The sequence below is a fragment of the Tamandua tetradactyla genome, chromosome 16 (assembly GCF_023851605.1).
Source record: "Tamandua tetradactyla isolate mTamTet1 chromosome 16, mTamTet1.pri, whole genome shotgun sequence".
In the NCBI taxonomy this organism is placed as follows: domain Eukaryota; kingdom Metazoa; phylum Chordata; class Mammalia; order Pilosa; family Myrmecophagidae; genus Tamandua; species Tamandua tetradactyla.
Window position 1 is genome coordinate 62,180,489 of NC_135342.1, and position 15,120 is coordinate 62,195,608.

The following is a 15,120-nucleotide window of genomic DNA, read 5'->3' on the forward strand; positions in this document are numbered from 1 at the left end:
TTCAGCTGAGCCTGTTTTTTCCCATCATGTTCTGCCTGTGCTCCATATTTCTGGTGATTGTGCCCCTCTTCAATGACACCATCAATTCCCTCATTGGCATTGGGATCGCCCTTTCCGGGGTTCCTGTCTACTTCGTGGGTGTTTACCTGCCAGAGTCCCAGAGGCCACTTTTTATGCGGAATGTCCTGGGTGAGTTTCTCTTTGCCCCATCACTCTCTGGTTGTGTGTGTGTGCATGTTTGTGTGTATGTGTACGTATGCACACATAAGTGGTGTTGGTGGCTAATAGCTTTCCTTCATACTGGTGATTTGCATAAGGCTGTGAGACCTAAGTGTCCTACATGACCTCTTCCCTTTTGATCTTCACATAGTCACTTTAGTTCTAACCCTAGAGTTCTATTTGGGGGTTAAAGCACTACCTCCTGAAAGTGCAATCCACCTGGAAAGATAAGAGTCTTGCTTTAGACTCCATGCAGGAGATAGAGGACAATGAGGCTGGTTGGGGGTGATGAGCAAAACCTGGCACAGGGTACCCAAGGAACAGGTGGGGAGGGAGCCACAGATATGCTTTATATCAGCCTTGTGTTGCGTTAGGGCTGTAGCTAAATGGCAATTTATTAAATTCTGTGCTTCTCTATTTTCATTTAGCTGCTATCACCAAAGTGACCCAGCATCTTTGCTTTTGCGTCCTGACTGAGCTGGATGTAGCTGAAGAGGGAAAGGTTAAGAGGAAAACTAATTAGAGACCATAAATGACTTCTCCTGAGGCCTGGAAGGATGGCTGCCTGTGGTTCATCTGCCAAAATCCAGATGACAGACTGTGTAGGGCCTCTGGAGTATAAGGAGTCACTTCCACACCAGAGCCCCACCATCCTGAACTAAAGGAGCCTATTTGCCAATATTATGTAAGGGGGCTCAGGGCCAGTGGCCTATTCAGGTGGTCACTATCATTGGTAAGCCATAGGAGACTCAGGGTCTGGGCTGGCCTGAAGGTGGGGACAAGGTGGGTGGAGAGGTTGGTGAGCAGGGAATAATCTTTCAGTTTTGTTCCTAGTGGAAAGGCACAGTCCTTACAGAAATTGACTTGGTGAGTTGCACTGGGGGAAGTGGGGGTCCTGGGTTAAAAACTGTACTTGTTGTTTCTGAATTTGTTATTTGAGGTTTGAGCTAGGAGTTTCCACAGAGGGGCTGTTTTCTGGAATGTTGTCCTCTGACCAGGTCCAAGCATTTGACTTTAGAGGTCTGAAATGCTACTATTTCTGTCTCTGGCTTAAAACCCTTCCCTGGGGAAAGGTTTGTATTCCATTATTTATTGGTATTATCTACTCCAGAATACCAGTTCCAGCAGAGCACTGGTATTCATTCACCCCAGGATGTAATAGGCTAACTGTAGTTAAAAACTCCCAGGTACCCCAAGCTGAATCCATCTGCCCTCAGAGGTGTCTCTCTGTGGTGGTAGGTCAACTCTGGCCACAGATTTTATGCTGTTTAGCACATCCTGTTGTTGAGTCTTAACTGCAGAGCTGAACTTCAAAGATTTTTTTTTACTCATGTACCTGTTCCACTTTAGTATACAGATATATCATGTTACAAGCACCTGGCTCAGGTCCAATAAGGATAAATGAACCAATTCCTGAGTCAGAAACCTGGCAACACTGCTATTTTGAATGATAATCCTTTATTATACTTGAGACCTTAGGTCTTTGTTCTAGTTGATAGCAAGTAAACCTCCGGTTTACTGGTATAAACTGTAAGATGGCAGAAACTGTTCTGGAATTCAGGTAGACCACCTGAATTCTTTTGTCCGTCAATGACTTGAACATCTTATGTACCCAGGTCACCAACCAGCTTATTCCTCTCTGCAAGGAGAGGGACTACTGTGCAGACCCTAGCAAGCCCACCCTGGTGCTAGAAATGGTCATTCTTTTGTGAAAACCTCACAGCAGACTATACATCCTCTTCCTCCTCTGTCCCTGGCACCAGGCTTTGTTTACACTCAGCTGCCTTGGTTTAGGCCATCAGGATAGCGCAAGCTTCTCCTGCCTGCCTCTTCTTGCCTGTGAGGTCTGGTGGGGCAGCAGTCTCAGGAAGAGCCTGGACAGCTGTGGAGACTTCTGTTTCCTTTCTGTGATCAGCGAAGACTCTGGGGAAAACAACTGCTTCACCCTATCTGGCTTGTTAGCAAACTGCATGGATGAAAGCAACTAATTCCGGTGCTCAGGCTGGGCTTTGCTACCCAGGTCAGGCCAGAGCAGGGTTTGGCCTAATGGATCTTCCCTAATAGGCAGCATGATTGTACTGATTATATTTCTGTGATACCCCTGTACAGTGTCACCCTGGGCCCAGGATAACCTACTGGCTTGGTACACCCCACGGCTTCTTGTCCTTAGGTCTTAGAATTGGTCAGCAATAAAGACAAGAACTATGAGGCAATTTCCCTTTCTGGCCAGTCTGCTCTTCCAAATTGGCCTGTCACAGATAAGGGAGCAACCTTTATCATACACTTGCTCAGTAAAGAAAACTTTAGGAGCATGATCACAGTTGCCTTTGTTTCAGGGTGGACATCTGTAAGAACATGGGGGACATTCCTGGTTTGTCCAGATTCCTGCCTGACAAAAGGAAATCTTGTGCAAAGGTTGACTTGCCTAAACTATGTAAACATGGGTTCCTGTCTGAGCCAAGCTGGCACCTGCCCCTTGGCTCCTGTGGAGCTAATCCTTTAGGCACAGAGTGCCCTTGTTTTAAGAATCCCTGGCCCTGGCTTTATCTTTCTCCACTTAGGTAAATAACCATTCAATCCCAGGAACTTGCTGCCCCCTACTGGCTTCTGTGGGAGGGCATCACACCTCAGGTGCCCCCTCATGTGCTTAGTGAGCCATGTCATCCTCCTCTCATTACTTGATAGTGACAGCATCCTTCCGCTATGTGCTGAACAGACTTCTCCCTGAAACCTTTTTGTGGGAGGGAAGTCATGGACTCCCTATAGGCACTCAAGTTTCATGGGGGAATTAATTTCCACGAAGTCTTTGTTTTTTGGCTTCTGAAATTCTCCTGGGGTGCTAATCCCTTTGGCACTGGGTATATTTATTTATGAAGTTGTCAAGCCTTTAATGTTGGCAAAGCTTAATGAGTATATAAACAGCAGTGTGCACATTAGAATGGCATAAAGTGATTTTTAATCTTCTGTTTCTATGCTTGCAGAAGGAGACCAAGTTAAAATGACTGGTATTAGACATGTAAGTTACTAGCAACACTGATTTAAATCTGTGGATATTTAGGATGAGAAATCAACAGTCTGTTGGTTTAATCAGCTGCAATTTCGGGCCTAGGTTCAGATAGATTTTAATCACTTTGGTAGCTTTAACAGCTGCATAGGAACTAATGCAGGTTAAGACTTACAAAATGGATAAAGAATGGGTTAAAGTGGGATGGAAGAGTAGAGATACTTACGGAATTTTAAAAGGAAGTGGGGAAAAAGGCATATCCTTGTGTAACTCAACTTCCCACATGATAGTGAGTCTGAGACCAACTGTACCACAGGGCAAAGTGGTAACCTGAATTGAAGGTTCTGTGTATTGTTTCCCTAGACCTGCCCTATATCATACAGTAGCCACGAGCCACATAGAGCTAAATTTAAATTTTGAATTTAGTTCAGCTGCACTAGTCACATTTCAAGTACTCAACAGCCACATGTGGTTAGTGGCTACTGTTGGCCAGTACAGATACAGAACTTTTTACCATTGCTGGAAGTTCTCTTGGACAGTGTTACGCTAGAAGAATAAATGCCAAATCATTCAGAGTTCAGACAGCTGTGGTTGGAAAGGAGTGGAATAGAGAATGTGCTTACAGGAGAAACAAGTTCTGGTAACAACATAGGTCCTGTTGTTTTTGTTCATTTCTCAGTTCAGGACGTACTTTCCTTTACCTCACTTGCCTCCAGTCCTGAGTGTCTAAGGTCAATTCTGAAACTTCTGTCTCATACACCCTCCTTTATGGGGGTGAAGGTGGGGCACTGAGGAGGAACAGTAGAAAAACACCTAAGATTTCCAGATTTTAATAGGTTTAAATGTTTAAGAAAATTACTTGCTCTTATCTTTAAAGTCAGTCTTTACTAAATACAGAACATCACATTCACACATACTTTATTACTTGGCACCACTGCCAAAGAAAGACAGCAATCTTTACAATCATTATTAGTTATCAGGAAGCAGAAAGGTAAAAGACAATTGTTTTTTATCCTTATATACTACTATGAGGGATCCACCATAGTCCTTCCAGATTCCGTCTATGGGAGAACCAAACCTTACTGCTGATGAAAGTCAGAAGCCCCTCCTCCACGTACCGGCTTCAGCATCAAAGGAAAATGGGAAAACATCTAATCACCAGGAAATATGCCTGGGCCACTTGAAGCTAAAGGAAGCTTCAGTTTTATGGCTTTTTTTTTTTTTCTCCCAGACTGCAGCCTCACTTCTGGAATCAGGCAAAAGAGCCTTTCTGCTAGTAAAATCTCACTCCCTTAGTGCAAGCTTCGCTGTGATGAAATGGTGCTGTTGGATATATTTTCCTTCCCATACATTAAGCTAGGAAACCTGAGAGGATGTCATATCACCAGGGCAGCTGATGCTGTAGTCTCAAATGCTTGACCTCATGGATTTCACAGGGCCATCAGTCTGAATCCAGATCCTGGGAGCTGTCATAACCAAACTCCTTCTGTACTTCCAAAGGGTATTTGCTCCATATCTGTGGTCTGCTGATGACTCTTTCCTCCTCACTGAGGCTGTCATATTCATCAGATCCTAGAATGAGAAATCAGGAACAGGTTCTGTGATTTTCTAGACTACAATGAGAGTCCCTTCCCTTCTGGAAAAGCTCTGTTTTTGCTTCCCCATTATAAAATACTTGTTCAATAAAGAAAATTTAGAAAATAGAAAATTTTAAAAAATCATATTTCTATCATCTAAACCAAGCCCCTTAACATGAGAGTATTTTGTCATTTTTCTTCCCCAAGTATAGGAATTTTTTGTTGTTGTTCTAACAGTTGTAGTCATAAATATAATTTTGTATCTTGCCCCCTTTCCTTTCAATATATCACAGGCACTTCCCCAATAAAACATTTGTTTGATAACCTATTGCTTTTTCTGTTGGCAGTTTGGACAGTCACCAAAGGAACTGTGTTCCAGAATCTCTCTTCCCTTCCACTTCCCCCAGGTACCATGTCTACTCCTACATCTGGTTTAGTGTGTACCTGTGATTAAAAATTGATGGGCTGAATCTCTCCAAATCTTAATACTTTCTTGACTGAAGCAGGAAAAGTGAAACTGAGCTATTTCACTTAATCCCAATCACTGAGTTGGTGCACGTGGTCTCATTTTGTGGATGAAACTAAGGATGTGAACCAAGGCCAGACTGACATCACACCCCCAGAAGTCCCCCTGGAAATACTGGTCCTTGGGTTTCCTAAAGCTCCAGCAGCTTGCAGTTGAGCTATGGGAAGCTCAATGGCAGAGAAGGAAAGCCAGTCAAGATGTGCTCACACCTACGTCTTGGATCTTACCAGTCCCTCCCCTTCCCAGGCTGTTCCCCATACCTCTGGAATCTTCATCTCTGTCACTGCTCTGCTCCTCATCTGGGTACTCATTGCGCCAATTATTCTCACTGTTCTCGTCATCTTCATCTTCATAAATTTCCTCTGGTTGCTGATCATCATTTACCTGCACACCTCGAAACAAACTGAGTCTAAGTCAAAACCGCTAAGGTTATGTTCTTTTGGGGAAGCTATTAGCAGAGTAGCTTGGGAGATGTCATTTAAGAATGGCATGTGAAAAAGAGGCAGAGTATGGGGATAGTTTGAGAAGAGAAGCAGACTAGGGGTTAGTCTGATTCTGATGCCCAAAAGGCTGGAGTATCTTAGGCTATGAGCAGGAGGGAGTAGCCCCATTCCACTCAAGTTTAGCTCCAGGCATCACATTCCTGGTGGGACAGGCTGAACTCTGCCACAAAGGAAATGTACCAGAGGGGAAGAGCAATAGCACTGAACAGGTAATGGCAGCTATCTTTAAACTCATATAGGACAGTCAGGTGGGAAAGGGATTATACAGATTATGGGCGATACCAAAAGCCAGAACCAAAACTCACTGGGTGAGGAGTACAGGAAGACAGGAGAGGGTAGGCAGTGGTCCAAGGTGGGTACCTGACTACAAGACTATTGTTCTAGTGCAGGTGAATGATAAGGTACCTCTCTCATAATACAAGTATGATAGGTACCACCTTATCTTTTCTCATTAGTCATTTTAGAATTTGTTTTAAAAATAAAGTCAGTATGGTAGCTTTCTTTATCCAAGATGTCCCCTTTTTAAGATACAAAAAACTTTTGCACTTATTCAAGTTAAGTATTTCTAGATTATATTGTCTTTGTTTTATAATAAGCTCTCAAATATTTTTTTCCCTTGAAAGTGGGTAGTATTAAAAAATAATGATATTACAAACCTTGTAAAAGATTCTTTAGGAGCAAAAATTAGCACATACTGTTTTTCCCCTAATTCTCTACACTAAACCCAGGTTCCTAAAAGGCTCCCTGGTTCCCTTACCAACTCCCACTCCTGGTTGTAGGGCTGCACAGAGAGGATGTTCTCAATCCATCCTGGAGTGGCCATCTCCAAGTAGTAAATATCATAAACATAGTCATCAAACTTCTGCCCCTCCCGGTGCCCAATTCCTGGTTCATCCTCAGATACAGTCAAACGCTCACGTATCAACTCTGTGGAATTGCAGAGGATCACATCTGGGTCAGATGTCTGTAAAGAAAACACAGTAGATGATATATGCATGATCCCCAAAAATGGATGTTCCAAATGGAAGGAACCTAACAGCTAGGCAAAGAAAGGTTTCCTGCGATTTTCTGTGCTGGATTCAAGATTACTAGTCTCTTAATCAGCTATAAAACACTAACCAAAAACCCCCCACAGAAATCCCTATAAAACTAATATGTAGTTTTTTTTGAGGGAGAAACTGACAATATAGTTCCTCTTCTTTTGTGCTTGGCTGACACAAAAGAGCATATGGGAAAACTGGCCTAAAGAAGCAGGTATCCTGCACCCCCCCCCCCACCCCCAGGCTTGGAGTCAGACCTTCTCCAAGCTCCTCTCATAAGATGTATTTTATCAAAGAACTCCTAGACCTACAGCAGCACCTCTATTTTATATGGCTTCGTATAGGGCCAACGGGTGATTCCTGGACTCTGGTGTCTACCACCAGCCATCACCGGCCACTTGGCTTACTCTACACTGACAGACTGCTTTTACTCACAAACCAGCAATGGACTTACTGATAATCTTATTTCTGCTGGAAAGAACAGCAGATTGTTATCCCAGACTACAACTGACCAGATAAGATGTACTCCAGTGCCATGGTAACAGAAGTCAATTTAGAACTCAGGGACATACTACAGGTGATGATCTCTCTGAACAAATTCATCCACAGGAGGCTGTGCAGCTTGCCTACACAGGGTGAAGTGGGGGGTGCCCCATGGCCAAGACAGACAAGGGAAGACCAAATGGGTGGAGACATGTCATCAGATAATCCAGTTTAACAACCACTCTTAATTAAATCACATCTCCAGGGAAATAATCTAATTAGTTTCAAGCATGCAGCATTGAATAGGGATTAGAAGAAATGGCTGCCTTTACAAAATGGGATTAGGATTAAAACATGGCTTTTCTAGGGGACATACATCCTTTCAAACCAGCACAGAATTCTTCCTTGCTGCAAAGTCACAAGAACCTAGAGATGTCAGTTTTTGTGGCAAGCTCTTGACCAAATCTCAAAGTTGTTTATGAATAAAGTTAGGGCTCCAACTCATAAGGCCCAAGCCCAGCAAATTATGTAGCCATTAAAATATTTACAAAGACTAGCAACAGAAAAATATCATACAATCATAGTCTCAGAAAGAAAAAAAAATAGCTATGGATTGAGATAAAAGGGGTGTTTTATTTCCCTTCTTTACTTTCTACTTTGCTCTATTTTTTCCCAAACTTCCTGTAGTGAATACATTACATTCATTAAAAATTATTTTAAAGTCTATGTCTAGTGTATGTTTACCTATATTTTCAATTATATTGCATATAGAATTTTATACTGTTAAACATACATTTAAGTATTTTCCTGTATTGCCAGTCTTCATGGTTATCAATTTAATAGGTCCAGAAGTTGAATATGTCAATTTCTTGGATACAATTTTTAGCCTCCATATACGATGTTGCAATGAATGTGCCCTTCCCTGTATTTTGAAAAACTGGGATAACAGTATCTACCTTCATGGGTTTTTGTGAGCATTAAATTAGTTGAAAGAAAATATAACAAGTATTTTGCACAGTACTTAATACATGGTAAGTGCTCAGTAAACCAAGAGTAGCTTGTTAATACCATAACTATTAGATTCTATTGGATAAATCCTGGGGATGAGGTTATTAGATAAAAGAAACTGAACTTTTTCATTTTAATTTTTTAGATTTCCTACTAAATAGTAATTTATTTGCTTAAAACTTCAGTGATGTCAAATGAAGGAGAACCCCACTGTAACGTGCTTAAAAATGTCACTTTGTTCAGCTTTAGAGTCAAACCAAGAAAAAGAACACATATATTTTAAAAATAGGCACCAATTCATTTTTTGTATTACTAATATGTTAGGCTATGCTGGTTTTCAAAAGACTTGCATAAATTTTAAGTGCTACAATTATGTACCATTTTAATCATGCAGCCTTGCCAGCAATATCATCAACTACATTTTTCCTGCCAGTCTAGTAAGCACAAAACCTCAAGTTTGCTTTAAGCCTAAATCCAATGTTTATTACTACACTGTGCATTTTTAAAATTGTGGTTATACATATACACAGAATGTAAAATTTACCATTTTAATAACCACTCTTAAGTATACAATTTGGTGGCATTAATATGTTTACAATGTGCTACCAACATCACTTTCCATTACTAAAACTTGTTTCATCACCCAAAATAAACTCTTCACCCATTAAGCAATTACCTCCCCATTCCCCCACCCCCTGCAGCCCCTGGTAACTTCTAATCTACTTTCTATCTCCATTTTTGTACTTGTGCAAACGTCTTCTTTTTATGTGTTTACAGTCTGCATGCTTCACTGGGAAAATTCCTGTTCATAGCCTTTATTAGTTTTTCTAGTAAAATTAAATGAGTTATTTAATTGATTCAATTCCACTGAACACTGGTTTACTTAAAAAACTTATAGCTCATTAATTGGCTTGAAATAGTTTTGGTGAATGATGTGGCTATGGACATAATGCCCAAATTGTGATTAAGTTATACTAGCACCGTGATTAAATACTTTTTGTCTGCTCTGATTTATTTTGAAAATTTCATTGTTTAAACTTCAAAAACTATTAAAAGGAATTTTAAATTTTAAAAGTTTATCAACAAGAAGCATACCTTAGACTGAGAATTTTCTATTTTTGTAATCTTAATGGATGTCATAAGTATTGTTTTTTTTGGAGGGAGTGTGGTAAGTTGAATAACTGAATCAGGATGGGCCTTAATCTGGTATGACTAGAGTCTTTATAAGAATCGGAAATTTGGACATGGAAGTACAAGCCATTGGTTACCATGTGATGGATGCAGAGACTAATGCCAGCAAGTCACCACCAGAACTAAGACTTCAGAGAAGGTATAGCCTGCCCATATCTTGATTTTGGACTTCTGGGCTCCAAGCTGTGAGCCAATAAATTCTTGTTTAAGCCAACAGGTTTGTGATCTTTTGTTATTGCAGCTAAGACTGAGGTACAAAACAAATAGTATATTCAAATGTAACCCAGTAGAATACTGAATAGAATGTGAGAAAATCTGCATCCTAAACCTAAATCTGCCTCAAACCTAATACATTATCCAAGAATGGTCCCTTAAACTTCCTTTGATCAGTTTTTCCATCTGCTTTGCTTTCTTTGCTCAAAATCATCCAGTGACTCCCCATCACAGAGTGAAAAGCAATGTTCTTTCAAGTACCTACAAAGTCTAGCCAGCATCCTCCCACAAATCCCATACCACTCTCTCCCAGCTCACTGGGCTCCAGACACATTTATTTCCTTGCATATATCAGGCAAACGTGACTTCAGAGCCTTTGCACTTATAGACCCTATGCCTGGAATGCTTCTCCCCTAGTTAGCCACAAGGTTCTGCCATTCACCTCCTTCAAGTCTTCATTTAAACGTAATTTTCTTGGTGAAACCTGCCCTGACCATACAATTTCAAACGACATCGCCCTTTCCCTCCCTCCCTCCCTCCCTCCCTCCCTTCCCCCTACCCTCCCCACCCCGCCCCATACCAGCTCTTATCACTTTCAGACACTGAATTTACTTTTTAAACTGCTATTCTCTTCACTGTTACATCCAAAGGGCCTAAAAACAATGCCTGGCATACCGTGGACGCTCAGTAAATAGCTGTTGAATGAATTACCAAATTTATAAAATGACGCCAATTAGGCCGGCCGGCCGGATCATCCCTCCCTAGGCTGAAGTAGTGCGCAGCCTCTTCACTTTGTGTTGCTCTCGGACCCAAACTCCTGGCACTATCGTCCAGAGATGCCCAGGGTAGGTCTCCTGGAGTGTACTTACTCTGCAGGAGCCAGCGGCGGCGGCCTCTGGGTCACCCTCCTCGTGGACCAGGTCGAAGAGCTGGAAGCCTGCGTCCCCGGCGGCTTCTGGGTTCTTCTGCACATCCTGGGAGTCCGGGTTACACGAAGAGGTCCCCGAGGATCTGTTGTTGGAGACCACTAGGTAGCGGCCCTCCTGCCGCATCTGCCGGGCGGTCGCGCGGAGGCCTTGGCGGATGCGTTGCTGGATGTTCCCGGATGGACGAAGGGCGGCCCGCACGAGGGGCTGGACTGGTTCCTCCTGATCGAAGCAAGGGAGTGGGAACGGGGTAAGCAGTGGCTTGCAAAGGGGTCAAGGATCTGGTTTCCGATTCAGGCCGCGCACCGAGATTACCTCCCCACCGGCTCCATCTCCCACCCAGTACCTGGGAGCGCACGGTGGCCACCAGCTGGAAGACATTATTCTCCGCTGCGTTCGCAAGCTCCTTAGGGGACGTCCCCTGGGCTGCCGACTCGATTCCGCCGGTCCGAAGCCGTTTACAGGCGAGGACAAGAGCCTCCGCAGGCTCCGCCCTGCGCTTCCTCTTCACCCGGAGAACAGCAACGCGCCTAGACTCCATATCAGCTGTCGCGGAGTACTGTGGGAGAACGCGAGGTGCGACGGGAAAACCTTCAAGTTCCGCTCCGGAGCTGAGTATCCTGCGCGCGCAGTCTGCGCTGGTAGGTCCGACCCTCTCACGCAGGCGCGGCAAGATGGTGGTGGCGTCCCTGGTGTAGGAAATGAATCCCGAGGCGGGTGAGGCGCTGGGAGTATTGGATAGGTGGGACAGCGGTTGGATTACCAGGAGCAGCTTGCTTCCTTTCCGCACCCAAAGGGTTCTGGCGAGGCGTACTTGGACGCCGGGCACGCGTCTTCTCCGGGCTCTCCAAGACTGTCCTGAAGTTCGCGTAGGGCGACTCCGTGCGCCGTGGCTGGCTGGAAAGCGGGGTCCCAGGACGGTGTCGGCTGTACTGCGCAACCGGGTGGCTTTCGATGGCTGGGCTTGCGGTGAAGTAGGTCCGCGGGTCCAGGGTCACAATACTCACGCCTACCCTCATCTACAGATACCAGGGCCGCAAACATAGGGAGCTCCAGACATCGCACTCGTAACTAGGCCAGTGTTCTGTGATTCAAGGAATTACTCGTGGGTTCGCCTTTTCCAGTCGCGGTGTTCTGAGTAATTGGAAATAAGTCTGTTCATCATATACTGTACACCGACGTAGATATACTATTGTTTAAAACCCTTGAGTGGTCCCCCACTGCATTAAATCCAAACGCCTCACCAAATCCGTCAAATCCCCACATGATTTGTGGAAGGCTATTTCTATTATCCTCTTATTTCTTCTGCTCAAAGTGGTTAGGCTTTTGTCGGTTTTGGCATATGATCCTAGTTCTTTACCTCGTCGGAACTTTTCCTAGAAAAGTGAAAAGGATTCCCGCAGTAAATACTGCCTTTTCCCAACTCTTGACCTGTCTCATCTTGCAGGTATCAAATGTCACGTTCCTCAGTGTCCTTCCACAAACCTTGTTAATTCTTTCATAGCACCCTGTGTATTTCTTTTCTTGCACTCACAGTCTAACCTATGTTTACGCTCCCTCATTAGAGTCTAAACTCTTGGAGGGCAAGGACCTCCTCTGTCTTGTTACACTGATTGCCCCAGTGCCTAACACAGTGCCTGGCACATTGCGCGTACTTAGTAAATTTTGAGTGACTGTACCAAACATCTGACTGAAATCTGACTAGTAATGCAACTTCACATAGTTTCCATTCCCTTCTTATTAATGACCGTGTGGGTGCACAGCTCTTGGAGAATGAGAAGGTGGGCCAGAGAGTATCCTCTGAATCTGGAGTTTGGCGTCCTGGCGTGACAATAAATTAGAGCATTTATCAGTAGAAGATGTGTAGTGCTCACCCAGAAGAGGTTCATTCATTCTTAAGATTGTTATTAACATAGGTCATGGTTTCCATCTTCAGGGGTTATTTAAATTTATACTAAACCAGTGACTTCTCTATATGACTGAAAAGACATTATGGTCCTAGTTATAGCTTCAGCAACGTCATAAGAGAAAAAGGAAACTCCATAGGAATGGGTAAAGTTCTTTATGCTCATAACTGTTAAATGACTTCAAATTCTAATGTTGATTCCACATGGACCATAGGATAAGGGTTTCTGGACTCCAGAATATGGACTCCACTGATATGTTTGACTCCTTGTCCCATTTCACTTCAGCCAAACTGATTTATTCACTTTATTTTAAGCCTTTCAATCTGGTGAAATGCCTTCTTACTCTGCACACTCCCCAAATCCTATGCATCTTTTAAGCCTTCCCTGAACATTCAGCCACATGGGCTTATTTATTTCTCGACGACAGCATTTGTTGGACAGTTTTCTAAGCATATTACAATTCTGGTAGTGTCTAGGTACTTTTTTCTTATAAATGTTAGTATATGAGATATACGGAACTGATTTCAGCACTTTTTTTTTTTTAGCTTTTTATTTTATTGTGCAGTATAACATATATATAAAGCAAAGAAATGTAAAAGCAATGGTTTTCAAAGCACTCTCTAACAGGTAATTACAGGACAGATCCCAGAGTTTGTCATGGGCTAAGATAGGATCATCTCACATTTTTCCTTCTAGCTGCGCCAGAATATAGGAGGCTAGAGGGCTTAAATATTTTTTATCACAATCGACTTTTTTTTTTTTGTAAAAAATAACATATATACAAGAAAGTTTTAAATTTCAAAGCATAGAACCACAATTAGTTGCAAAACATATTTCGGAGTTTGAAATGCATTACAATTTCACAAATTTTAGGTTTTTACTTCTAAGTGCTTTAAAATACTGGAGGCTAAAAGAGTTATCAATTTAATGACTCAGCGTTCATATTCATTTGTTAAAGCCTATCTTCTCTGTAACTCTACCATCAATTTTGATCTTTCCACCCCTTTAGAGGTGATCTTTCCACCTCTCTTTAGGGATGTTTGGGCTATGGTGATTCTAGATTTTTCATATTGGAAGGGTCTGTTGCTAATATGGGATAGGGAGCGGGAACTATGATGTTCTGGAGAGGCTGGGCTAGGTTTTAGGGCTTCTCTGGACCAGGGACCCATTTGTAGGTTGTAGATTTCTGGAAAGTTACTTAAGTGCATGGAACCCTTGTGGAATCTTACATATTGCCCCAGGTGTTCTTTAGGATTGGCTGGAATGGTCCTGGTTGGGGGTTGGCAGGTTATTATAGGTAGCAAGGTCTAATTGAAGCTTGCATAAGAACAACCTCCAGAGTAGCCTCTTGACTCTATTTGAACTCTCTCTGCCACTGAAACTTTATTAATTACACTTCTTTTTCCCCCTTTTGGTCAGGATGGAATTGTTGATCCCATGGTGCCAGATCTGGATTCATCCCTGGGAGTCATCCACCATGTCACCAAAGAGACTTTCACCCCTCGATGTCATGTCCCACATAGCAGAGCAATGATTTCACATGCAGAGTTGGACTTAGAGAAGTTGAGTCCATATCTGAGTAACAAAAGAAGTCCTCCAGAAATAGGCCTTAGGCATGCCTATAGGTAGTCTAAGCTTCTCCGCTATCTACTTAAGCTTTACGGGAGTAAGCCTCTTGATCAGGGGCATGGCCTATTGATTTGGATGTCCCTGAAGTTTGATGCAGTATCAGGGGATTCCCTGGGGTAAGGTTTAATAGTTCCATATTTTTCTCCAATCCCTCAGGGGAAGCACTGCTTTTTAAACTGCAAATTGCAACCCACTGGGGAGTCATGAAATCAATTTACAGGGTCTATAATTATAAGAATGAAATAGAATAGAAAATTTCAAAGAGTCTTGCCCAATCAGAAGACTAAATAGTATTTTGTGAAACTTTTAGGATATGTGAGTGTTGAATCTTAATGCAAAGTATGTTTCTTACTAGAGTTATTAAAAGTTTGAGACTAATAGAGATAACGCTGAGATTTTCAAGTGAAATTTTATTGAAGGACAAGTTAACTTTGAGCTGGACCAGTGACTCCTGAGTCTTTTCAGATAATCTTGTTTCCGTCCTCTTGTATAAGAATGTAATGTTTACTTAGTCTGTGATTCTTTGTGATTAGAAAACTTCCAAAGAAAGTCAGATTTTGGCCAGTAAAAATGCCTTCTGAATGTTTAGGGGCCCATGGAATAAGTGCTTCTTTCTAAGGTTTCCTGAAGCTGGACTATATTTAATACAACACAAAGGGGAGTGTGAAGTACCTGCTGTTTTCAGAATGATAAGGCAGGGAGAGCCCTTGGAGAGTCCATGCCTGCAAGTACCCATATGCTTTGATCTGTGTTTCTCTGCCTTCCCGAAACAGATATTTTTGAGGAAGTAGGCCACACAAAACATCAGTCTGGTGACATTTTATTTATTTGAAGCAAATGCTTATTTAGATGAGGAGTTTTTAAAAATTTCTTTTTAAATGAAATATTGAATAG

At 42.5% G+C, this 15,120-nt stretch overlaps 3 protein-coding genes across 10 annotated transcripts in view; 2 read left to right on the plus strand and 1 right to left on the minus strand.

Moving 5' to 3' along the window:
- The window catches only part of SLC7A6 (solute carrier family 7 member 6), a 49,457-nt gene extending 41,426 nt beyond the window's left edge, over nt 1-8,031 (plus strand). The window contains exons 9-10 of the mRNA XM_077132824.1: nt 6-189; nt 648-8,031. Coding sequence (XP_076988939.1) covers nt 6-189; nt 648-742 — 279 coding nt within the window. The 3' untranslated portion in view covers nt 743-8,031. The remainder of the gene's footprint in view (nt 1-5; nt 190-647) is intronic.
- SLC7A6OS (solute carrier family 7 member 6 opposite strand) lies at nt 4,125-11,512 on the minus strand. The gene is made up of 5 exons (XM_077132828.1): nt 11,037-11,512; nt 10,634-10,912; nt 6,587-6,793; nt 5,587-5,710; nt 4,125-4,795 (listed from the first exon to the last, which is right to left on the minus strand). The coding sequence occupies exons 1-5, from the start codon at nt 11,229-11,231 to the stop codon at nt 4,665-4,667; spliced, it is 936 nt and encodes a 311-aa protein (XP_076988943.1). The 5' UTR covers nt 11,232-11,512; the 3' UTR covers nt 4,125-4,664.
- PRMT7 (protein arginine methyltransferase 7) overlaps nt 10,883-15,120 on the plus strand; it is a 110,749-nt gene continuing 106,511 nt past the window's right edge. Inside the window, exons 1-2 of one of the 8 annotated variants that reach the window (XM_077132810.1) lie at nt 10,887-11,407; nt 14,017-14,342. Coding sequence is in view for 1 of the 8 variants with exons in the window: in XM_077132817.1 (XP_076988932.1) it covers nt 11,392-11,407 (16 nt within the window). In the remaining 7 variants the exon portion in view is untranslated. Of the gene's footprint in view, nt 11,433-11,473; nt 11,665-14,016; nt 14,343-15,120 lie in introns of those variants that run through there. The other 7 variants (XM_077132812.1, XM_077132813.1, XM_077132817.1 and 4 more) reach the window with 7 other exon arrangements.